This window comes from Drosophila ananassae, chromosome 3L (assembly GCF_017639315.1).
Source record: "Drosophila ananassae strain 14024-0371.13 chromosome 3L, ASM1763931v2, whole genome shotgun sequence".
Taxonomy (NCBI): Eukaryota; Metazoa; Arthropoda; class Insecta; order Diptera; family Drosophilidae; genus Drosophila; species Drosophila ananassae.
In genome coordinates, this window is record NC_057929.1 from 4163393 (window position 1) to 4184081 (window position 20689).

A 20689-nucleotide genomic window follows, 5' to 3' on the forward strand; every position below is an offset into this window, starting at 1 on the left:
CAACAATAAACCTAAAAACCAAGTTCACAGCCCACGCAAACCTCCGAGAGCCAGTTGAGACACGAGGAGCCCCGCCAACGCATGTGCATAATGCTAAATCGACTGTTAATTGCGACATTTCGAAAGCCAAGACATGCCGTGCCACAGCACCCAGAGACACTCCAAATATCTATAAAATGGAAATCTACGTTGGTGAGCCGAAAAAATCAATGAAATTTTGAGGGAAATTATTGAACGAGAAAAGGTGATTGGAGTGGCACGGCACGGAAATGGTTTTGGATATGAACTAAATTAAACATATTATGCGACATCAGTTGGCATATGCCACACACTACATATAGACCCAACCGCGAGCGTGCCAGAAATCTTGGTCTAGCCCACACCGAGAGCAGCTCTGCCCACACACAAATGCAAATGCCAGAGTCTGAGACGGAGACGGAGACGGAGCCGAGAGTTGGAGACACAGCCATCCAAAGTTGTATGGCAAGAAATTGCTCAGATGCTGCGGAGGAGTATGCTAAGTGAATGGTTGTATAAGTTATGCATGCACTGCTAGAAACCGCTACGGATACACTGGGCCTAGTCGAAATGAAAACCCTGAAAGGTCCCTTCGCTAAAACAATGCTTAGTCATTAGAAGAGCGACATCATCTTCGGGGAGCCAAGATTCAACTTCATGGTCTCCGATGTCAGCGACACACTTTGGTCACAAAAAAAAGTAAGTGGGCAGCAAGCTGGTTGGTCTTTGCGGCGGTTATTGGTGTTGTTGTTGCTGTTGCTGTTGCGCTCCCATTGCCAAATTTGGCAACTGGTTGTGGAGCAACAGCTAGCGGCAAGTAAGTAGCACAAATGTTTCATACTTTATCTCTTTTCCCTCTTTCCCGCTTCGCTTCCCGCATCAAACGGACGCCCACGGCTGACAGTGCAAACAAAAGACTTAGGCAACGAACCTGCCATCTCAAGTCAAGAAGAACAACCCAGCTACATAGGAAGGAATCCAAAACGAACCGCACCGCGCGGCTAATGAGCCGCATGTAAAGCAGTAAAAAATTATATAAACATTAATTATGAACAATCTTTTTCTCCGCTTTCATTGTCGTTGTGGGCGTTTCGAAAATGAAATGAAAATAAAAAGACTTTTTTCCATTCGTGTTTCATTCCAACACGGTCCCAACGATCCAGAGAAAATGATGATGGTTTATACGAAATTAGAAGAGGAAGGTGGCTGCAGCGGCGGCGGCAGTGGCACGATGGTGGAAGATAGCGAGCGGACGAGATGGGGGAATCAACAACAAAGCGCTAATTGCGCGTAAACTGAGCACGGCGACAGTGTAGCCTCCGTGTGTGGGTTTGTTTTCTTGCCTTCTCTCCGTCTCCCTATTTCTAGAGTGCGTAGGCTCTAGGCCTTCCCTCCTATTCTCATACATAAATTGGGAAAACATTAGCCCGTGAAATTAAATGAAATTTGAGACACAACGTCCACAACACACACGGCACACACAACGGAAGTGGCACGATCGTCTGGGCGGCGTTAAATGACTTCCAGCCGATTAAAATCATTAGGGCTTTGAATCTTAATTCAAGTTCATTACAAACCAATCCAAACCGTTCACCTGCCCCCCAGGCATCGGCCGAATTAGGTCCACGATCGATTCCCCTGCTATTATTAGATTAAAGGTGCTAATTTCTGCAACACACACACGCAGGGAGAGAGTGAGGCCGGCCGAATGGCAAATGTATCTCAAACGCATTAATGCGAAAGCCAACTTGATTTCTATCGCATAAACCATTGTGGGCGTATCTATTATATAGAGCACACATAAATGTTTATTTGCCATCAAATTAACGCCAAGTCTCCACTTAACTCACCTGAGCTTTGGCAACATTTTGTTGGCCGAGCGAAGTTCACGGATGGTGGTAGTGTTCCTCGAGCGGATGGTTCGGCTCTTTATCAGCGTGCGAAACTTAAACAGTGCGGGCCCAGCGTTGTTCATAGAACAATAAACCGCATTAACCTGGCCGGGTCCAATGTTTGGTTTCCGTCTACCTGACGACAAACCGGGGTCTTGCCTTCTGCCCCGAGAACGTATTTAAAATGCGATAAAGATCTTTACGGTGCACTGACGCCCCCCGTCAGCGGCAACAATGCGATTGGTGGGCCGTCAGTTGACACCGCTGGAGTTCGAACTGGAACTGGACATGCGGCTAAAACCCATACACAGAGATCACAGAACACAGCACTCAGGACACACAGACGCGCAGAGACGAATTAAAAATTTCATTCATGAAAAAGTAGGGAACAATCGTCAAGAAAGAACCGGAAACGGATGCGAGCCCGACTCTGTTGATGTTTGCCTTGTCTCCCCGCCCGCCAGGATTCCCAGAGATCGAGGGATGATTGCGATGACAAAGACGGTATGTCAGGTAGCAGAGTACGGGGTAATTCCACTGGCCACTAGTGTATGGTCGGTCAAATTTGCATTTTCACATTTGCCGCTCAGACGAACTTTGTTTGCGTTTGTTGCATGCGCTAAGGTGCAACCAGGTGAGGCAGCAGACACACAGAAGTACACTACAGAGCGACAGGAGAACGACCGCAATCAACTAACCGAACTGGACCCGACAACGTCTAAAACTCGACTGAGCGGCCTACGCTCAGGTAAGTCAGGTCGAGCCGCCAACAGAATGATTTCATGTGCGTTTCCCTCACCCCGCCTCACACTGCTGCTGTGCCCCTCTTTTCGGTTTCTGTTTGCAGTCGTATTGGTGTTGTGTTTGCCTTAGCATTCGTTCATTCACAAATACTGGTCCGATGAATGAGCCGCCTCCGCCTCTGCATCCGAATATCCGAATTGTGTGGGCTGGCATCGTGGAATTGAACATATCAACGCGACCAAGCTCGATTTTTGTTGTTGTTATTTTTGTTTTCTTCTTTTTGGTTTGCCAATGATCCCCGGTATCCCCGATCGAGTGGCCTAGCCTAACCCAAATAGGAGCCACTAACCGAGCAATGCTAGCTGGAAAACACAGAAATAAATCACCGGCCGACCGAGGAAAAGTTCTCACACTCGACATGGCATCTGCTGCTGGCCACCGTTGGCCTGCACTGTGGGCTCTTTACTTTTCACATTGAGTGTGCCGCAAAACAATTTTCTTGTTTATCCATTTATTTCCCAAGCGAACTGGGAGTAGCGCAAATGCTCAAATATGGACAGTGGAAAACGGGTTACAATGATTAGCACGCCGCACACACTTCGGCGTCTGGAGAATCTGACTGACTGGAAACGGGTGAGTTAACTTAATTAATTTGTGCTATTGTCCAGGGCTTCGGTCTTGATGGGCACCAGTGAGGGCGGGATATTCAGCGTCTGTGTTGATTAGGGAAACGGAAATTAGCCACAATTATCCACATGCAATTTTTAAGGGCAGACGACTTACCTTGCCGGGGCAGGCTGCCTCGTATTGGTGTTTCAAGCTCTCCATCTCGTAGACACAGGTGGATAGGGCTGTTCGCAACTCGCATAGCAACACCATGTCGGAACGCAGCTCATTGAAGGATGTGCAAATCTCCTCAGTAGGCGGCGGAGCGGGATCTTTGAAGAACAACCCAATTAGCAAAATTATACGCATAGCTAACCGCTTCAACTTACCAACTTTAAACTCCTGAATAGCCTGCTCAAGGGCCTTGACCTTACGCTGACCAATATTCGCCGGCAACTTCATCTTTTGTGAACGAAGTGAAACCCCAGATCCCCTCAAGTCTGCGAATTTGATGCCACTGCTACCGATCTCGATAGCATTTACCACAGAGTCCACTTTGGAGGGCCGCGGTTGATGGTGCACCTTCTTTTTATGCAACTTCTTTTCGTACTTGCGCGTGCTAGGTGTGTTGGATGCGTGCTCGTTCTGTTGATCCGCTTGTGAAATGAGCTTCTGCAGATCCTGCGTCTTTCGCTCGCGCTCCTTCTTCCTAGCCTCGATCTTTTTCATCTCGTTAATGAGCATTTGCTCTTCTTCCACCTGCTGGGTAGTGCGCTTGAACAGCTTCTCCAGCTGCTCCTTGCGGCGACGCTCGTGCTCGGCATCGTAAACAAATACTTTCTTCTCGCTAGCTTGATTTTTCGCCTTGGCTAATAAGGCCACTACCTCGTAGTACCGCTCCTTCAATTCCTCCACAGTTTTGGCGCCGTGTTGCTGCCGGTTCCAGCGATCCGCCATCACAATAAACCGAAGGTCAAACCTATGAACAGAGTAGTTTAGATGGATTTTGGAATAATACTCCGTAATGACTTACCGTCTGGCCAAGTCAAACAGATGATCCGTCTGAACCTTGCTCCAGTTGCTTATGTTGTTTCTCAAGTGCGCATTGTACTCCGTCATGGTGTAGGAAGGAATCTCCAGCTGTTTGTTGAATTTGGCAAAGGGATAGTCCGCCGAATCGTCGCTGACCCGTTTCCAATGATGAAAGACGGCTGCATCATTTCGGGCCGGATTGGAGAATGGCGCCCACTCCCACTTGCGCACCTTTTTCATGCCCAGGCGGGCCTTAGTCTGTTTGTAGCCGGCTCCAATGCCCAGGGCCGTGTCCGTAGGCAACAAAGGTGGCGCATCCTTCTTGTCTGTGTAGAGCAAGGCAAAGACCTCTCGGTGCATGCCCTCGGGACGGCGAGAAGCATGTTTAGTCCTGAAAATAATTGAAATTGAATGAAAATTAAGTTTTTTGTAGCAAAAACACATCTTACCTTTCGAAGTTGCGCTTCTTTGTGGCCAGGAAAGAATCCCTGGTAATTTCGGGGGTGTTGGCCCGCTCCATGTCCAGAATATCGCGTACATCAGCCGACATTTTGACTTATTTATGTTTAATGATTCTTTAATTAAGATTTAGTCAAATTTCTTGCTTCTTTTGTTTATTTTTTCAATGTTTATTCAATGTTTATGCTCCTATTTGGCATAGTACTTGGTAAGTGTTGGAAACCGCTCAATTTTTTGCAACATGTCTGTCTGGCAGCACCATCTGCCTTAGACTGCCACCTTTTCTTCCAATCTTTTTAAATTTATGGAATATTTTGAAACTTTTATGCTCTCTAAGTTCTTGGAAAGTTATCTCAAAGCTCAAAAAGAACATCAGAAAAATTGCAACAGTCTGGCAAAGCTCTTATGGACTTTCAGGGCTGGCGTAAAAATAAGTGGAAAGCACACTTGGCCACACTTAAAATATTCAACGTGCTCGTGTCGTTGTTTATTATTATTATTATGTTGTTTTTCTGCCCTTCGTGCGGAAACATACTTATCATCGAGGAGGACACTAGCTGCCATCGTTTCACGTGCAACACCTGCCCGTACATTTCGAAGATCAAGCGAAAAATCACCGCAAAGACCTTTCCTCGCCTCAAGGTACGTACCCGGGCTATTTCTGATGATGCAATTTACTAAAAGAATGTGATATGTTTTATTTCTGCACACAGGAGGTTGACCACGTTTTGGGCGGCAAGGCGGCGTGGGAGAACGTGGACTCTACCGACGCAGAGTGCCCCCAGTGCAGCCACAAGCGTGCGTACTTTATGCAACTGCAGACCCGGTCGGCAGACGAGCCGATGACCACGTTCTACAAGTGCTGCAACCACGAGTGCGGTCACAACTGGCGGGACTAATGCGCCGCATTCAAACCCTGCTTTCCAGAAGCTTTCTGGGCCATCAATCCCGCCCAAAGTCTACTGCCATGCAGTCCCAAATGGAGGAGAAGAAAACCACTGTGTGCCCTGTTGGTGATGAGACAGCAATTCCACTTGCCCGCCAATGTCTTCTTAATGGCGAGGTTATAGCCTTGCCCACAGACACAGTTTATGGTCTGGCCTGCGATGCCAATAACGAACAGGCCATCCAACGGCTCTACGAGATTAAGGGCCGTGACGAACACAAGCCAGTAGCCATCTGCGTGCACAATATTGCCGCCCTTCGTCGCTTTGGTCAGGCTGCCCATCTCAGCGACGAGCTGCTAACTCGCTTGCTCCCGGGCCCCCTGACCATCGTGATCGAGCGGACGTCCTATTTGAGCAACCGGTTCCTTAATCCCACCACCTCCAAGATCGGCATCCGCATTCCCGACTTCCAGTTTATGAGCGACTTGTGCGCTGTGTGGCAGGATCAGCCATTGGCTTTGACCAGCGCCAACCGTTCCAGTGCACCCAGTAGTCTGCAGGTTTCCGAGTTTCAGTCGTTGTGGCCCCATTTGGGGGCTGTATTCGACGCAGGCCGCATTGGCCTAACGGAGGAACGACGCTTAGCCTCAACAGTGATTGACCTGGCCACTCCGGGATATTATGAGATAGTGAGAGCGGGAGTGGCTCTAAAGCCAACTCTAATGCTAATGGAGGAATATGGCATTCAGACTCGGGAAATTCTATAAATTAAGCCTTACTTTCAAATAAATTATACTTTACGCCTGTTGAATCCCTTCTGTTTAATTCCTAGCATTCCTCTTCCGCATATCACTTTTGGAAAGTGAGCCAAGACGGATATACATTTTACTATAATTTTTAATTTAGAACATCCAACCTTTCCTCTGCTACGGGAACACAACAATGGATTATAAAATATATTTTGGTGATTTGTACATATGTACAGATTTAGAACTATCTTAAAAGGAGGCTCTCCACCGGTTCAGTCTAGTTGTAATAGTTGCTAGTGGTCTTGGCCGCCTGGATAGGTCTTCTTCGGCGCGGCAGCTCGTTCTTCAACATACGCCAACGCACCGGCGGCCAGACAATGGCTACCGCACGCGCTGACATCAGACCCAGAGCCACAGGACCAAAGGTGTTGCTGTCCAGCGAGTGACCCGTGTGGTCGCCCTCCACCCAACAGTGACCATCCGGAACGCGCACCACCTCGTGTTTGTAACCCAGAGTGGAGACGACGTCGCCCTGCAAGCCCACAACGCGCTTTATGATCTTCTGAGCAGGATCCTTCGGTGAGATAAGCGATATTATATCGCCCCGCTCAATGGCGCTATTGTGCGTGCCCCAACGGAGCAGGAACACGTAGTCCCGCTCATCGGGCAGCGGATTCAATGCGGGTTGCATGGAGATCCCTGTGAAGAACAGGTCAGTGCCGATAATGGTACGGCTACCCAATCACTCACCGTCCACTCTAGCCACATAGCCCACGCAATCGAGGAAGGTGATGCCGAGCGGCAGGCCATAGAGTAGGGATTTGCCAAAGAAACGAAATGCCATGGGATAGACGCGGGTTGAGACGGAGACTTATCCGGAGGTTGGGCTATGGTTCGTCTGCGGGTCACGGGGCACCTGGTGGCGGCTGCTGTGCTACCCCAGCCTTGAAATACTTTGATGAATAGGTCCGCGTAGCGATGCTATCGAGGTAAATGCATAACCATTTCTTCTTCTTGATAGTTGGGACCCGCGACGAAACGCCGACACGTACTTTGTTTATGTCGTTGCGGGTCAAGGGGGGTTTTTTTTTTGGGATTTCGTTTATTGCGACAGATATTACAGGGGAATTTTCCAGCTATTGTACTTTAGTTACAGGTGTTTTCATTTAGTTTTATTTGAATTTTGACTGGAACAGGAATGTGATCGCCTTCGTCGAATCGAATCAAATTTAATCAGCAACCCTCCAGCTCGCTAGGAATAGGAATATCGTTCTGGACAGCAAATTGCAGTAGCGCCTTGTACTTGTTCTTCCAGTTAGTCACCTCACGCCTAATTTGTTCGTTGTCCTCATGCATTTGCTCCAGCTCAGTCCACTCGTACGATTTCTTGGTCTCCAGTTCGTCTTTCTGTTCAATCCTCTTTATACGGCAGCTGGCAGCGTATCCGCGGTTTTTAAGAGTGCGCCGTCGTTGCTTCATCCGCACGATCTCTTCGCGGTTCAGGCCACGCATCTTGAGGGTCCGGTTGAGGTCTCGCACCGAAATACTGACCAAATCGTCATCAGTAATGTCGGGAATGGGACATGGCGAAAGTGGAGCCTAGAAATTAGACATCTTTAGGAATTTCTGTACTTTTGTGAGGAGGATTTATTCCTACATACCAGAGACGACTTTCTTTCACGTTTTGCATCCATAATTTAAAGGATTATTTAGCTTTACAGGTGTCTAAAAATTTTCTCGACCTTTCTTCACTTTTTACGATGTTATTGTTCTTCTTCTTTGTAGCCATTCAGTCGGAATCACTTCAGTGTTGCAAAATCCTTTGAATTGAGAGTTGCCGGATAGTTTTCTTTTTGAATTGCGGGAAAGTGCTCTTTTTTAAATTATTTATAAAATAAGGAATTTGAAAATGTTTATATATTCTTATAATATAATCTCATTCTTATACAACTTATTTGAGACTTTTTAACAATCAAAGCCAAGAGCCACTTATTGGAACGATGGACAGAAAATAATTCGGTTTTCTGGTTTCATATAATTTATATTTCATATATTTCATAAAAAATAACATAAATTGTGTAATTTTATTTATTTTTCCATTCAATTATTGTTCAATTTATAAAAAAAAGAATAACTTATTAACTCTTTAATGACTTCAAACAACTTTAATTTATTATGACGAGTTTGGGGAACAGTGGCAGCACTACAAAAGCTTAATAAGCTTTCTAACACTAATTGCAGCCAAAGGAAATATCTCGACGCCGGATGTTAGCGGGAATCCTTCGTGTCAAAACTTAATTCCTTGATGCAATGAATACACCGGTGATGTTTAACAATGTGCCTACGCCGCCAGGATCGGTTTCCTTGGCGGCAGCCGTACCCGATGGTGGCTTACTGTATGCCGGCATTCGATGCATAAACTACATATCCGCACCACCGGCAAATGGAAAAGATCGGCCCCAGGTGCTAACCATGTCGACGCGTATTAACATCCTTGCCCTGGATGTGAGTCCCTTGTGGGGCAATGCGGGTAACCACTTCGCTATAGTAGGAGATGATCTAAGTGTCCAAGTTTGGGACTGCGATTCCGGGGAGGCGGTCACCGGACATAAGGCCCATCAGCACCAGCACGAGGCGCGAGATGTGCGGGCTGCCCACCACACGAGCAGCTCCGTGCTAATGAGCTATTTGGCCAACGGAAACATTCTGTCGGCAGATGCTAGCGATCTGGTCATCTACTGTGTGGCGTCTAACACCTACTGCCGCCGGCCGACCTTTTTGGCGCCGCGCAACCATCAGCTCACCATCCTGCGCTGCTCGCCCTACAACGACAATCTGTTTGCCGTTGGAACAGCCGCAGGCAACGTAATGGTCTGTGACTTGCGAAAAATGAGCATCGTGTACAAGTTCAGCGGCCACAAAGCGCCCATTTGTGGGTTGGCTTGGCGCGAAGTCACTGCCAACCAAGAGGAAACTGATGATAGCATCGATCCATATAAATGGCGTAGCCGCAATGGCACAGAGGATGAGAAGCCGAAATCAAAACCCCCTCCGTTAGTCAAGAGCAAGGCGGCAGAATCAGACGATCTCTTCGACATCTACAACTTCGAGCATCTCGAGTGCGAGTTTGGTGCTCCAGCAGCTCCAGTTCGTCGCAAGTCCTCTGACATATGTGGCGATGAATTTGTGGGCTTGGAGAAGCCATCGGGTGCTGGTGTCTTTGATTATGTAGAAGCATGCGAAAGTATGAAGGCTGAGCTGATGGCCCATCGCCAGGAGGCTGATGTTCAGCACGTGGAGGTGACACTGAAGGACTGTGAGCCCACTAATCCCACAGATCCACCGAGCGACGCCAGTACCATTAGCAACCATCAGGAAAACAGCGAGTCAACGGAGGGCAGTCTGGAGGTCATTCATTACAGTTCCTCCAGCGATGATGCCGTGATTGTGGATGGCGAGGCTGCCAAACCCAAGAGAGAAGTTCTCCATCACATCTACCACCAGGCGGAGGTGCATGCTCCTGAGACGCCCCAGGCCAAGCCGGAGCCGCAGACCAATCTGAATGCGGTGGCGTCTGTGAGCACTGAGACCCTCAGCTCGGTTTCAGTGAGCACCACTCGCCCGGACACATTGCTCGTCTCAATCGATGGTAACGAAGTGATGATGATCTGGAACACCAACACTGGAGCGCATTCTGGAAAAAATTACTCAAGGAGCAAAGTGGCAGGTAAAGCTTAAAGAATCAATAATCAAGTGAAAGATATCCTTTATAATAATTTATGTATCCTTCCAGGCAAGCACAACAACGTACACTGGCTTAACGAGCGCACCATTGTGTCTATAAGTCGCAACCAGTTGTTCTTCTGGACACTCGAGTACGAGCGCAGGATGCTGCGCTACAAGATCAACAGGGACAGGCACTACTTCTGCAACCTGCAGGATATAGCTATGGTTGCATGCCCACCGAACCATCAGGAAATCTGGTTGTGCCGAAACAACCGCCAGATCGAATGGTTTAATGCAAAGACCGGAAAGGGTAGTGCCTCCTACGGCACTGTGGCGTTTGGAGTGCGAGCTATGGCTGAGTGCCCGGATGACATGAACAAGTACGTTGAAGATAAACCTCCTTATGGCGACTGGTTACATATTTTATTTTAGAATCGCCTTGGGCTGCTCGGACCGACGCGTTGCGTTCTTTGACATATCAAAGTTGTCCACCAGCTGCCTGCCGATAGACAGCATTTATGTGAGCAGCAATGTTTACTCCCTGGCCTGGAGTCCCGACTGCTTGAATCTGGCCTTTGGCGGCTTCGATGGCACCGTAAGCTTTGTGTGCCAATTTGATTTTATTAGAGACTAATGCAATCTGAAATATTTAACAATACTCTAGGTGGGCATCCTAGATGTGGAACGAATGAAGGTGAAGGCCATCCTGCGTACGCCTCACAAGAAGGAAATATATTCACTGGCGTGGCAAGACCACTACATCTACTTTGTGGTGAACCGCGTTTTCGGCTTCTTCGACCTTCGAAAATCCAAGGGCGGTAAGTGTGTAGTTCTCTTCACATGTGCTCTCGGGTGTTGTAGGTCTGGTTTTGGGCGTTACGCGTACCATAACTTATTTTCGTCTGGGAATCGTGGGTCTGGTGATTGCGCATGTTGGCCAACTTGATGGTTTCCCTGTGGTAGTCCCATACATTCCATGTGACATTGATCCAGTTCGACGGGGAGAGATCGTTGGTGACGACCATCTCCGTTTGGTTGCCGGAATCCATCTGCTTGGGGGGTTCGATAATAAGATCTTGCAGCTCCTGGCGGATCAGTTCGTCATCTAACTTGAACAGAAGCGCTAGGTTGGCGCTGTTGAAGACCGCACTTCGGAAGGCGACAATAAAATGTTCGAAACGGAGCTCTGCAAACCTTGCGAATTGCGGATCCCGAAAGCCGAATGTTATATCCATGTTGGAGCACAATTTTCTGATTACTTTAGCCGGCATCAACAAGCCGTTGGTCATGGTCATGAACAGGCCGCAGAACTCCTTGATGTCCGCCTTGGCCAGGTTGCAGAAGTTTCCGTCCGTTTTCAGGCCTTTAACGGCGTTCATGCGCTCATCAAAGGTCACGACTTTCGGGGTTTTAATGCGTTTATTTAGGGCTTGCAGCTCGGCAATAGTGTTCTTGGTCATGGTCACTAGGTCATCGACCACCAGAGCCTCCAACTGCTCCCTCAACTTGTTGAGCTCGACAATGTGGTGCAGGAAGTTGTTCAGATTACCCCAAACTTGGGCAATATAAACGAAGTGCGGCTGAAAAATGAGTTCGATTAGAAATACTTTAACTTGAATAGGTAGTTTTAAAATTACAAAGATCAGCTCCGACTCGATTGCGGTGCGCATGGAAAGGGTCTCATTGATCTTGGCCACTACGCAATTGTATCGCTTGAGCTCCACCTCGATCAAGTAGGCAGTAGTCTGGTAGTTCGAGTTTAGGGTTGTGAGGCATCGGTGCAGCATGCAATAGGTCAGGGAGAACTGGTTGAGCCGGTCCATGTGCTCCAGTGGTACTTTATAGCTAATTGTCTCTGCCATGGAATCGATTGTAACTAGTTCCTCCAGCAGCGCCTGGCAGATGTTTCGCACTCCATTAGCCTTTTCCATGCTGGCCGCAAAAGCGGTTTCCGTGTTCTTCTGCGCCATTTCCAAATCGTTTACAACTAAAAGGGAAGCGATAGGAGCTCGCATTCTGACAACCATTGCATTCCACTTACCACTCCTCACATTGTCTCGATCCCCATCGGGGCCGTCGTTGTTGTAGATTACAATTCCGCCCACGGTGGCCGCCAGACGCTGCAGATACTCCAGTCGATGGTACTTCTTCTTGAGCACATAGTTCTGCAGGTCACTGCGCCCGATCACGCTATTCAAAGCCTGGGCCGTCAGCTTGAGCAGCACATGGTTCTTGGGGCTGCCGAGGTGATAGCAGGCCACAATAAAGACCTGCATCTTGGCAAATAGCTGATCCAACTGGATCTTGCTACAGGTCTCCGGGTACTGGAGAATGTCCTTGATAAGTAATTCCAGTTCCTGGTGGAACTTTTCCTCATACTGGTTCTTAACGTACTGCAAGTCAATGGTCAGGCCCTTCTTCATCACCCAGGCCATCTTTGCATTGATCATGGTGCAGTCCGTGGGACTCACATAGGTGTCCACTACCATGTCCACGAAAGAGTTGAGGGCACATGCCGTTGGCTTGTTCAGGTCGGTCTTCAACAGACCTCGTCGGGAGTCGCGAGCCAGCAAGTGAATCACATAGACTATAAAGTCCTCCTCTACCTCCAGCTTCAGCAGCTGGAGGCGCTTCATTACGCGCTGGCCAATGTCCACCAAGGTCTTGTGACGCGGCATGGTAACTAACAGAACTTCAATTTATTATTTAATCAAATTCTTAGAAAAGTAAATGTGTGTAAGGCAGGATTGTGAATTTTCATCTGTTTGTTATTTTGTGTTGCCCCTGGTTACTGAGTCCTTTGTTTAATGTATTATGTTATAATTATATTATGTTATATACTTATTTTGCAGACCCCATTCTTGTAAACTCTATTGCTCGACCGAGTTATCTGAGTGTTCGTGGAAACTTCCTTTTCGTGGGCACTGACGATGGTCTGCTGCAGTTGCACGAGCGCAACTCCGACACTTACAACACATGGAGTCCCTTTATTCGCCAGTCAGCTTTGCTGGCTCGCTACATAACCGATATAGCCTGGAGTCCCGTGGACACCAACAAATTCGCTGTGGTGGGCAACGACAAGTTGGTGGTCGTTTTGGAGTTTCAGCCGGATGACCGTAATTGGAAAAAACTGCACACCTTCACGGCCACCGCGGAGAAGGCCTCTATCACCTCGTTGAAGTGGAGCAACAATCAGAAGAATCAGCTGCTCACCTTCCACATTGAAGGAACGGTGTGCCTGTGGAATACCGACGGTCCGTTGAGGCCGCCGCTCACGGTCACCTATCACTGCCCTATGTGGTGTGGCATTTTCCTGCCCTCCGACGAAAACATCATTATGTGCTCCGGAAAGGCCGTCTCCGTGGAGCTGGTGGACATCAGAAACGCTCTCACCGGAAACAAGAAAACCATCTGTTCGAAGGTGGATGCGCTGCTTAATGTGAAGTGGGCGAGCAAGTCCCTAACCCAGCCCTTCGCACCAGTTCTCTCGGCAGCGGAGAAGAAGCGCCAGCGGCGCGATCAACGTAAGGCTGCGTCCAAGCACCAGGCTGAGACTGCCGAAGAGGTTAGGGAGGCACCAAAGGTAACTCAGGCATTGTCTGAAAATAAAGAGAATACAGCGCCAACGAAGGATGCCCCTGTTGAGGAGATGCTAGGCGCCCTCAGCTTGGACCAGAAACCAAAACAAGTGGTTGTTAAGGAGTGTACAAAGTGCAAGCAGTTGGAGGCCAAGGAATCAACAGAGAGTGTTCTCTTTGTGAGTAAAGATATTATTTCCTTTGGTGTTCCAACTCTAATTAATTATTTTGCCTACAGCATAGCCGCACTTGCCTCTACCTCGCTCAAAAGGAGCTCAATAAGTCCGCTCTGGAGAAGTTGGCCATCGTTCTAACCGAAGATGCTGCCTTGATAGACAAATCTGTACTTTTGTCGAAACTTTTTGGCACAAAAGTAATGGCCAAGGACCTTATTGCTACGGAGAGTGAGTATAGAGTATAAACCCAATAGAATTCCTAATAAAAAGCCTTTATTTTAGTGACCAATTTAAAACATTCGAACACCAAGGACATAGCTCCTCTGTGCCTGGCCTTATCCACATTTAAGCTCCGGGAAGAACTTGAGCAACACATGACCAACAAGACCCTTACCGAATGGCACATTTCGGTGGCACCTTCCGTATCTTTCACGTAAGTTTTCTATCTCTTTGTGTCTTGAGAATCTTTTTCTTACTTTAAGATTTAATTTCAGATTTTGGCAGGATTGTTGTCGCGCCTATGCCAACCAAATGAAAGAGAAGGGCTACATCATGCATGCCGCCACATATCTTTTTGGATTGGGAATGCAAAAGGAGGCCATAAATCTGTTTCTGGAAAACGAATATTATAAAGAAGCCCTTGTGCACGCACGCATATGCCTGCCAGCCACCGATCCCTTGATCAAAACGATAATCAACCGTTGGCTGGACCAGCTAGAAGGCACCGGCAACTTTGGAGCAGCGGCTCTAATGTGAGTGAAATTTATGGAGCTAAGTCCATATATCTAAATGGGTTTCTTTGACAGATGTGTGCTGGACAACGAGATGCTGCGCGGATACTCGTTTTTGAGGAAGTACCGTAACTGCACACCCGAGATAGCAGAGCTCATGGAGCAGATAAAGCGCATCGGACAGCTGGGCTCGGTGCTGGATGGAAGTGATGCCGCTGAGCCAACCCAGAATGGAGCAGCTACCGATCACTCGGCATAGATTTATTTTGAGATTAAGTATTAGCCATAAAGTAATCAGGCTGTTTTAGTTTACACTTTTGAAGTCACCACGTTACAATCACAAAGCTATTACCTATTAGCTAGGCATTTAAAGTATACTCCAACGAATCTTAACTAATTTCTTTTATAGATAGTCAGAGACTGAGTGGAATTGAAACTGTTTTTAGTTACCATTTGAATTCCATAATTTAATTTAATTACACCCGAAAGAAAGAGGGAAAACTCCAAATGAAAAACATATATCAGCGGCACAATAGCTAGTAAACTACACACACAAAAATACACACACTAAAATTGAATTTCAAATAAACGAAAATGAGAAGAGAAGAAACCCCAGCGAGCATTAATTAGAACAAGCTGCCGCAGCAGCGTCCAAGCCATTTGTTATCAGGCGTAAAAGCTGGCCCAAACAAAAGTATGACCGTTAGGCCTCATTTTCGTCTGGGCTTTGTTTCTGGACACCGAAATTATGCTAATGCCAATGCCGGGGTATGCTCCATCCAGGCAGCCAGCCCACCTCCAGCCAGTCAGCATCCAATGCCAGTTAGAAATTAAGTTTTAATTGTTGGAACAAGAGTCAAGCGAGTGAACTTGCTGCAGCATACCGCAAAACAAACGAAACCAACAGGAAAAAAGAAAAATTTAAATCAACCGAACGACAGACCGGCAGAGGACGGCATAGAGCAGAGCAGAGCTTGGGTTCGGGTTGAAGACATGGGGCTGGAATACTACAACATTTCAGTTGCCAAACAGCCGTCGTAGCGGTAGCGCACGCTTACCTCACGCGCGGACAGGCATAAATACATACATATATCGTTCGGTGGCGAAGTTCGTTTCCTCAGTCTTTTGAATTTCACTTTTAACTGTTGCGAGCGCGCCAAGTTGGAACGTGTACCGTTAGCAGTGCGGCTCTGTTACGGTTTTTCACGAGTGCGAGTGAGTGACCCGCAGTTTATCTGTTAGCCACACATATGGTGTGGCTCCGCTGTTCTCACGTCCCGTCCGGCCAGTCAGAGTTGACGACTTGACCTGGTGCCTGTGGCCTAACCGTTGTACAATTAAATAACAATCAAACCATAATTGTGGACGAGCGCATTTCGCTTTTGTGCGATGATGTTCGAAACGAGTTCTCCGGCTTAATCGGTTTGTGTGAGTAAAAGTGCCAAGAACGTCCCATAAAGGCAAGGCCTGATCCAGAGCCAGAGTCTCCCACAAAGTCGGGGCGACGCAATTTGCATGAGCGACAACTTTGAATGTTTTTTGTGTTTTTTGTGCCTTGGGTTGGGTACTCGGCATGACTCAACTCTGAACAATTTCGCCGGACGGACGGGTGTGTGTGTGAGTGCGTATCTGGGGGAGCGTGTGTGTCGCTGAGAAATCGTTTCTTGCTTCACTGATAATTTCTACGATCCGTGCTTATTTTCCATTTATTCACATACTTTTTGGTATCTTTTCTTCTGCCTGTTGTAACTGCTTGGGATGTCTTGGCTCTGAATCCAGCTCCGGCAATAATAATGCGAAGTGAAAGGTACATTTTACATCGCTCCGATACATGTTGTATTTATATATCATAATAGATGATTGCATTTTGAAACGCACAGCATAACGGTAACGCATTGGGCTTTTCATTTCATTTCATTTCGATTCCATTTCGATTTACATCGGCTTCATAATAACAATTTGCATAACTTAGTTGCTGCATTGTTGCTCATTCATGCATTCACTGGCCTGGGGCAGAGCCTGTTACTGTTGTCCATTGTTGCACTTATGCTATTGAACTCGTCATGAAGCTGCTGCAAGCCTAGCATTATGGATAACAATAATAAAATTAATTTAATTTGCCACAGTGCCAGGCCAAACAATGCAAAATATTTTGAAATGCTACTCGCATTTTTTCGGTCACACCGGGTTCACAGAAAATTATGTTTGGATCTGCATAATTTCGTAATCACGAGATACATGCCAGTGGCAAGGGGTCGCTCCTCATGGGTGTGGCAGTCAGTCAAGGGCGCTGCGAATTCGACTGCCGCCTTTCCACCTTACCACCTTTCCCTGCCTGCCTGCCTTCTTGCCACTTTTGAGTGCTAATGGCCGACAGACCTTCCGCCGAAAACCCGTTTCAATTGCGACGACAGCTCTGCCCCCGAAAAACCGGACAACCCAACGAGAATGAGTTTGTCCAGCTAATTAGCAATAAAAAGAAGTTGTTGGCTTGCAATTCTTTCCGGCCAACGAAGAAAGCCACTTGCTTTGCAACGTTGGCGGAATGTCAATGGGGGGCAAGTAAGCGTCCAACGATTTAAGGTGCGCATATCCGGCGCGTCGCTCCATTTTTGGAGTAGCATTCACAGGCGGTGGTGGCACCCAACCCAAGTCGAGCTAAGCCCACCCATTCCCACATCCCAAGCACCTTCTCAAGGGGAGACGCCTCCGCACACGCACGCGAGGTGGATCGTCGCATCATGTTGCCGTCGCTGGCGCACCTGCGTGCTGACAACATTGGCAGCAAGTTCGTCGCCACTATTTTGATGACGCTTGTCTATTATGGGCAGATTACCGTATCTGACTAAGCCGCTAACTGGGCTCAGAGTGATGTGTTGGCGAGGCGTCTCAATTGCTTACACTCAACAGCATGATTTTGACGGCAAATCCATCAGATAATTGGCTTACACATGATCGCACATAAATCTCTTACTTTTTATTGAGTGTGTGTCTTAATTATGTTATTATTATATTTTTACTTTAGTGGAATTTAATTTAATTGCAACAATGAGACAATTGACACCTCAATCTACAGTCTGAAATTCAAACATAACCTTTTTTCCTCTCTCTCCTCGTTCTAATTTTGTTGTCATGTGTAATTGATTAATTGATTTGGGTTTAGCCAAGCTTGCGAATTCATTTGTCGTGACATAAGGCAACAGGTAACTGGCAGAAGCATACATCTGCCAGACATAGCCTGCATTTAAGCAGAAGCTTCTCGTTTCGGTTAGCACACTTCACTATTTGTGTGGGGTTAAAATATTTGCCAAAGCATATAGACAAGACAACAAAAGACCTGGTCGACGAACTGGCTTTGTAGAAAAGTGAAAATCTTCTAAATAATATAGCACAGGCCGTTAGTCGACGCTGGACTGTGAGTGCTACTTTGTGTGTTTCTTTGGTGGTGTTGGTCTTTTTTTTTTTTTTTTTACGGAAATATGTGAAGCATCCAAAACAAGTTCGTTGCTTAAGTCTTTTGTTTGGGTATCGAACTGAACTCATCTGAAGAGCTGCTCGGCACTCATTCGAATTCTCATTTCAGCACCAACCTAGCATGACACGGCTCAATTAGGCCGCTTAACGCTTTCATTCAACCCACAAGCGGTCTGGACTCGAAACCCATTCAAACATAAACCCCAGAACTAGAACTCCGCATAACTATCGCTTCGCATCGCCCCGCATCGCACCACTGACCTGCTCCCGAAGGGGAGCCAAGGCCACCACCCTCCTCAGCTAGCATCCAGCATAGTTTCTCTACGAAACCGCACTCACACCTGTCTGAACGCATACATATCTTCCACGATCATCGACAACAACCGCAATCGCAATCGCAATCCCAACCGAAACCAAAACACGAATAATGAATTATCAGAAGGCCAGTGAAAAGCAGTCGCCGTCCTCATTGAAGAAGCGGCCGCCGGGCAACGGCAATAGCATACAAAACTTTTGGAACGAACGCATTATGGAGCGCTTCATAAAGGCGAATCTATTCATTATCTGCTGCGTGGTTGCCGTTCTCTTGCTGGTAAGTGCAAAATCGTACAGAAATTCCACTTTTTAGGTGATATATGCTCATCACATCATCTACTCCCCGACTCCTACTCCGCCATGTGTCATGACTGTCGGTTACCGTTATCAGTGTGAAAAAATGTTTGCTCCATTAAGTGAAAATGAAATGAAATCGTTTTCTGCATCACATCGTGCCAGATGTAAAAATTTCATCTTTATGCTTTTTGTTGGCATCGAAGTTGACAGTCGAGTCGAGTCAGAGGTACCAGGAGGAGGATGAGGAGGCTATGGGTGCTCATTAATTGATTGATGGATGGTTGCGGAGCAAAGTTGTCTCCGGTTTTTGTACACATCTACATCTTCTGTCTGATGTCTGCCATCGCCTGATTTATGTTTTCGCTTTTCTTTGAATACGAATCTCGGTTAATTTCCATTTCTCTGCCCGTTTCTGCTTTCCGCGAATTCCCCACCTGCAGATCGTCTACCTGGGGGCCTTCTCGTGCGAGGTGTCTTGGATACTGGAGGCCCACGGGGAGCTGCCCTTTGCTGCCTACACTCTCTGTTCGCTCTACTTCGTCATGTTTGTGGCCACCACGATCCTCATCCACGGGCTGGTCAGTGGGCTGTGCTGGCCCCTCTTCGCCTGGTCGGGCATAATTGGCCTGCTCTCTATTCCCGAGTTGGTCTTCGTCATGATCATGACCACACAGCACTGGGTAAGTGTCTAGCCTGATTACTGGTATTTGTAATCTATTTATAAATTATCCCCAATCCAGGGTCTCCAATCGGTACATGGACTGACGGAACTGACATCCTACCTGATCCGTCTAATAATCAACTGCTTTGCTCTGATCTGCGTTATTCCCACGGGTATTCGGTGGCGCCGGGAGACGCAGGTGCTCAGCCAGCTGCAGGGCCTGGCCACTCGCCTGTCCCTGCAGACGCCGGCGCCTAGTGTCCCGATGAACAAGGCGGACTCCCGCCGCTCCAGCCAGCGTCTGAGCGGGTTTGAGAATGCCGGCTACCAGCTATGCGACGAGACGGCGGCCAAGATGCCATTGGGGCTGGGACTGAACAACCAGCTGGCCGGGAGCCAGGCTTTTGGATCGCAAAACGAGTTCAACGCCAGCATGTTTGCTCCAGCCTTGGCACAGCAGTTCAACAATGCCACATTGATGCAACGGGGTGGCGCTGGAGGAGCACCTGGCGGACATCGGGCCCAGTCTCTGATGGATCTGCGCTGCACTCTCCCCGGCATGTACAATCCGCGTCATGTCCTGGATACTGAGGACAAGAACGCCAAATACTTCAACATCACTATCGATGATTTGAAGAACAATCTCCAGGACTCCCACCGGCCGTCACCTCCCTCGTTGATTGGGTCAGCCAGCAATGATCCCATTTACTGTTCCATTGAGCCGAAGCAGGTGACGCCACCACCTGCTCACCAGCGAGGCAATCGGCCTCGGGGCAGCCACAAGCAGCCGCCTCCTGGCAAGCTATCCCGTAACTGCGTCTCCCTGGAGAACCTGGACGGGATCAGTAAGGTGCAGAACGACCTGACCGCCTACGGAAACAATCTGCTCCAAAACTACACGCAGCAGCAGCAATACTACCTGGCCATGTTGCTCCACCAACAACAGCAGCAGCAACAGCTACTCCATCAGCCTGGAGGGATATACAGAAGGCCATCCAACTGCAGTTCCACGGGAGGATTTGCGGGAACTGTTTTGGCCCAGCCGCTGCAGAGGCGCGGATCCACTCACAGCCAACAGCTGCAGTATTACGGAGGATTCGGCTACGCCAATTACGCCAATCCGTACATCACAGCCAACAGCAAACTGTCACTGGGTAACGAGTCCGACGACTACCGGAAGTATCGCGATGTGGCCCTTTGAGGCACTCCCGAGCCAAGTCCTTGACGCTCCAGGACTTGACCATCAGTCAGCCCCTAGGTTACGCTCAGTAATTTTAAGACCTGCTCGATCTAGAATGAGATTCCTCGGAATAACGACCAAAGAGCCACAAACTAACTCAGTTT

At 47.9% G+C, this 20689-nt stretch overlaps 9 protein-coding genes across 15 annotated transcripts in view; 4 read left to right on the forward strand and 5 right to left on the reverse strand.

Annotated features, from left to right (window-relative positions):
* The window catches only part of LOC6495048 (slit homolog 3 protein), a 51650-nt gene extending 48763 nt beyond the window's left edge, over window positions 1-2887 (reverse strand). Inside the window, exon 1 of the mRNA XM_001959136.4 lies at window positions 1869-2887. Within this exon, the coding sequence (XP_001959172.3) occupies window positions 1869-1993 (125 nt within the window). The 5' untranslated portion in view covers window positions 1994-2887. The remainder of the gene's footprint in view (window positions 1-1868) is intronic.
* A 261-nt stretch (window positions 2888-3148) lies between these two features.
* On the reverse strand, window positions 3149-5004 carry LOC6495045 (DNA methyltransferase 1-associated protein 1). The gene is made up of 5 exons (XM_001959140.4): window positions 4742-5004; window positions 4294-4683; window positions 3650-4239; window positions 3438-3592; window positions 3149-3367 (listed from the first exon to the last, which is right to left on the reverse strand). The coding sequence occupies exons 1-5, from the start codon at window positions 4840-4842 to the stop codon at window positions 3302-3304; spliced, it is 1302 nt and encodes a 433-aa protein (XP_001959176.1). The 5' UTR covers window positions 4843-5004; the 3' UTR covers window positions 3149-3301.
* A 248-nt stretch (window positions 5005-5252) lies between these two features.
* LOC6495599 (DNA-directed RNA polymerase III subunit RPC10) lies at window positions 5253-5650 on the forward strand. Its single transcript, XM_014907877.1, has 2 exons — window positions 5253-5393; window positions 5465-5650. The coding sequence occupies exons 1-2, from the start codon at window positions 5253-5255 to the stop codon at window positions 5648-5650; spliced, it is 327 nt and encodes a 108-aa protein (XP_014763363.1).
* On the forward strand, window positions 5469-6449 carry LOC26515249 (yrdC domain-containing protein, mitochondrial). The gene has a single exon (XM_014908622.3). The coding sequence runs from the start codon at window positions 5650-5652 to the stop codon at window positions 6403-6405; it is 756 nt and encodes a 251-aa protein (XP_014764108.1). The 5' UTR covers window positions 5469-5649; the 3' UTR covers window positions 6406-6449.
* Window positions 6450-6581: 132 nt separating this feature from the next.
* On the reverse strand, window positions 6582-7392 carry LOC6495044 (mitochondrial inner membrane protease subunit 2). Its single transcript, XM_001959142.4, has 2 exons — window positions 7138-7392; window positions 6582-7086 (listed from the first exon to the last, which is right to left on the reverse strand). The coding sequence occupies exons 1-2, from the start codon at window positions 7229-7231 to the stop codon at window positions 6665-6667; spliced, it is 516 nt and encodes a 171-aa protein (XP_001959178.1). The 5' UTR covers window positions 7232-7392; the 3' UTR covers window positions 6582-6664.
* Window positions 7393-7537: 145 nt separating this feature from the next.
* Window positions 7538-8207, reverse strand: LOC6495043 (transcription factor MafG). Its single transcript, XM_001959143.4, has 2 exons — window positions 8049-8207; window positions 7538-7986 (listed from the first exon to the last, which is right to left on the reverse strand). Exons 1-2 carry the CDS (start codon window positions 8079-8081, stop codon window positions 7621-7623), a joined length of 399 nt encoding a protein of 132 aa, XP_001959179.1. The 5' UTR covers window positions 8082-8207; the 3' UTR covers window positions 7538-7620.
* A 395-nt stretch (window positions 8208-8602) lies between these two features.
* On the forward strand, window positions 8603-15204 carry LOC6495600 (protein rigor mortis). The gene is made up of 9 exons (XM_001959144.4): window positions 8603-10114; window positions 10181-10493; window positions 10546-10708; window positions 10778-10931; window positions 12966-13870; window positions 13930-14095; window positions 14150-14300; window positions 14362-14619; window positions 14674-15204. Exons 1-9 carry the CDS (start codon window positions 8698-8700, stop codon window positions 14855-14857), a joined length of 3711 nt encoding a protein of 1236 aa, XP_001959180.1. The 5' UTR covers window positions 8603-8697; the 3' UTR covers window positions 14858-15204.
* Window positions 10697-12900, reverse strand: LOC6495042 (cilia- and flagella-associated protein 206). The gene is made up of 3 exons (XM_001959145.4): window positions 12155-12900; window positions 11751-12100; window positions 10697-11693 (listed from the first exon to the last, which is right to left on the reverse strand). The coding sequence occupies exons 1-3, from the start codon at window positions 12789-12791 to the stop codon at window positions 10950-10952; spliced, it is 1731 nt and encodes a 576-aa protein (XP_001959181.1). The 5' UTR covers window positions 12792-12900; the 3' UTR covers window positions 10697-10949.
* A 221-nt stretch (window positions 15205-15425) lies between the features above and the next one.
* Window positions 15426-20615, forward strand: LOC6495601. 7 transcript variants are annotated; one of them, XM_014907880.3, is made up of 5 exons: window positions 15426-15813; window positions 16378-16405; window positions 18182-18664; window positions 19125-19364; window positions 19425-20615. In XM_014907880.3, the coding sequence occupies exons 3-5, from the start codon at window positions 18500-18502 to the stop codon at window positions 20544-20546; spliced, it is 1527 nt and encodes a 508-aa protein (XP_014763366.1). In that variant the 5' UTR covers window positions 15426-15813; window positions 16378-16405; window positions 18182-18499; the 3' UTR covers window positions 20547-20615. The 7 variants fall into 7 exon arrangements, with proteins under 7 accessions (XP_014763366.1, XP_014763364.1, XP_014763365.1 ...); XM_032450957.2 differs by having other exon boundaries at window positions 15427-15813; window positions 18512-18664; XM_014907881.3 differs by having other exon boundaries at window positions 15427-15813; window positions 18515-18664.
* Window positions 20616-20689: the final 74 nt, after the last annotated feature.

Excerpts from the sequence above, each read along its gene's own strand:
- LOC6495045 (XM_001959140.4), bottom strand. The coding sequence starts at position 4,842 with ATGTCGGCTGATGTACGCGATATTCTGGACATGGAGCGGGCCAACACC. Across the intron at positions 4,684-4,741 it reads AAGAAGCGCAACTTCGAAAG|GACTAAACATGCTTCTCGCC; the intron begins GTAAGATGTGTT and ends AATTATTTTCAG. Across the intron at positions 3,593-3,649 it reads TATTCAGGAGTTTAAAGTTG|ATCCCGCTCCGCCGCCTACT; the intron begins GTAAGTTGAAGC and ends TGTTCTTCAAAG.
- LOC6495599 (XM_014907877.1), top strand. The coding sequence starts at position 5,253 with ATGTTGTTTTTCTGCCCTTCGTGCGGAAACATACTTATCATCGAGGAG. Across the intron at positions 5,394-5,464 it reads AGACCTTTCCTCGCCTCAAG|GAGGTTGACCACGTTTTGGG; the intron begins GTACGTACCCGG and ends TTCTGCACACAG.
- LOC26515249 (XM_014908622.3), top strand. The coding sequence starts at position 5,650 with ATGCGCCGCATTCAAACCCTGCTTTCCAGAAGCTTTCTGGGCCATCAA.
- LOC6495044 (XM_001959142.4), bottom strand. The coding sequence starts at position 7,231 with ATGGCATTTCGTTTCTTTGGCAAATCCCTACTCTATGGCCTGCCGCTC. Across the intron at positions 7,087-7,137 it reads CTATGTGGCTAGAGTGGACG|GGATCTCCATGCAACCCGCA; the intron begins GTGAGTGATTGG and ends TGTTCTTCACAG.
- LOC6495043 (XM_001959143.4), bottom strand. The coding sequence starts at position 8,081 with ATGGATGCAAAACGTGAAAGAAAGTCGTCTCTG. Across the intron at positions 7,987-8,048 it reads GTGAAAGAAAGTCGTCTCTG|GCTCCACTTTCGCCATGTCC; the intron begins GTATGTAGGAAT and ends TCTAATTTCTAG.
- LOC6495600 (XM_001959144.4), top strand. The coding sequence starts at position 8,698 with ATGAATACACCGGTGATGTTTAACAATGTGCCTACGCCGCCAGGATCG. Across the intron at positions 10,115-10,180 it reads CTCAAGGAGCAAAGTGGCAG|GCAAGCACAACAACGTACAC; the intron begins GTAAAGCTTAAA and ends GTATCCTTCCAG. Across the intron at positions 14,620-14,673 it reads TTTGGAGCAGCGGCTCTAAT|ATGTGTGCTGGACAACGAGA; the intron begins GTGAGTGAAATT and ends TTTCTTTGACAG.
- LOC6495042 (XM_001959145.4), bottom strand. The coding sequence starts at position 12,791 with ATGCCGCGTCACAAGACCTTGGTGGACATTGGCCAGCGCGTAATGAAG. Across the intron at positions 12,101-12,154 it reads TCGAGACAATGTGAGGAGTG|TTGTAAACGATTTGGAAATG; the intron begins GTAAGTGGAATG and ends CTTCCCTTTTAG. Across the intron at positions 11,694-11,750 it reads TCGAGTCGGAGCTGATCTTT|CCGCACTTCGTTTATATTGC; the intron begins GTAATTTTAAAA and ends CTCATTTTTCAG.
- LOC6495601 (XM_014907878.3), top strand. The coding sequence starts at position 18,500 with ATGAATTATCAGAAGGCCAGTGAAAAGCAGTCGCCGTCCTCATTGAAG. Across the intron at positions 18,665-19,124 it reads TGGTTGCCGTTCTCTTGCTG|ATCGTCTACCTGGGGGCCTT; the intron begins GTAAGTGCAAAA and ends CCCCACCTGCAG. Across the intron at positions 19,365-19,424 it reads TCATGACCACACAGCACTGG|GGTCTCCAATCGGTACATGG; the intron begins GTAAGTGTCTAG and ends TCCCCAATCCAG.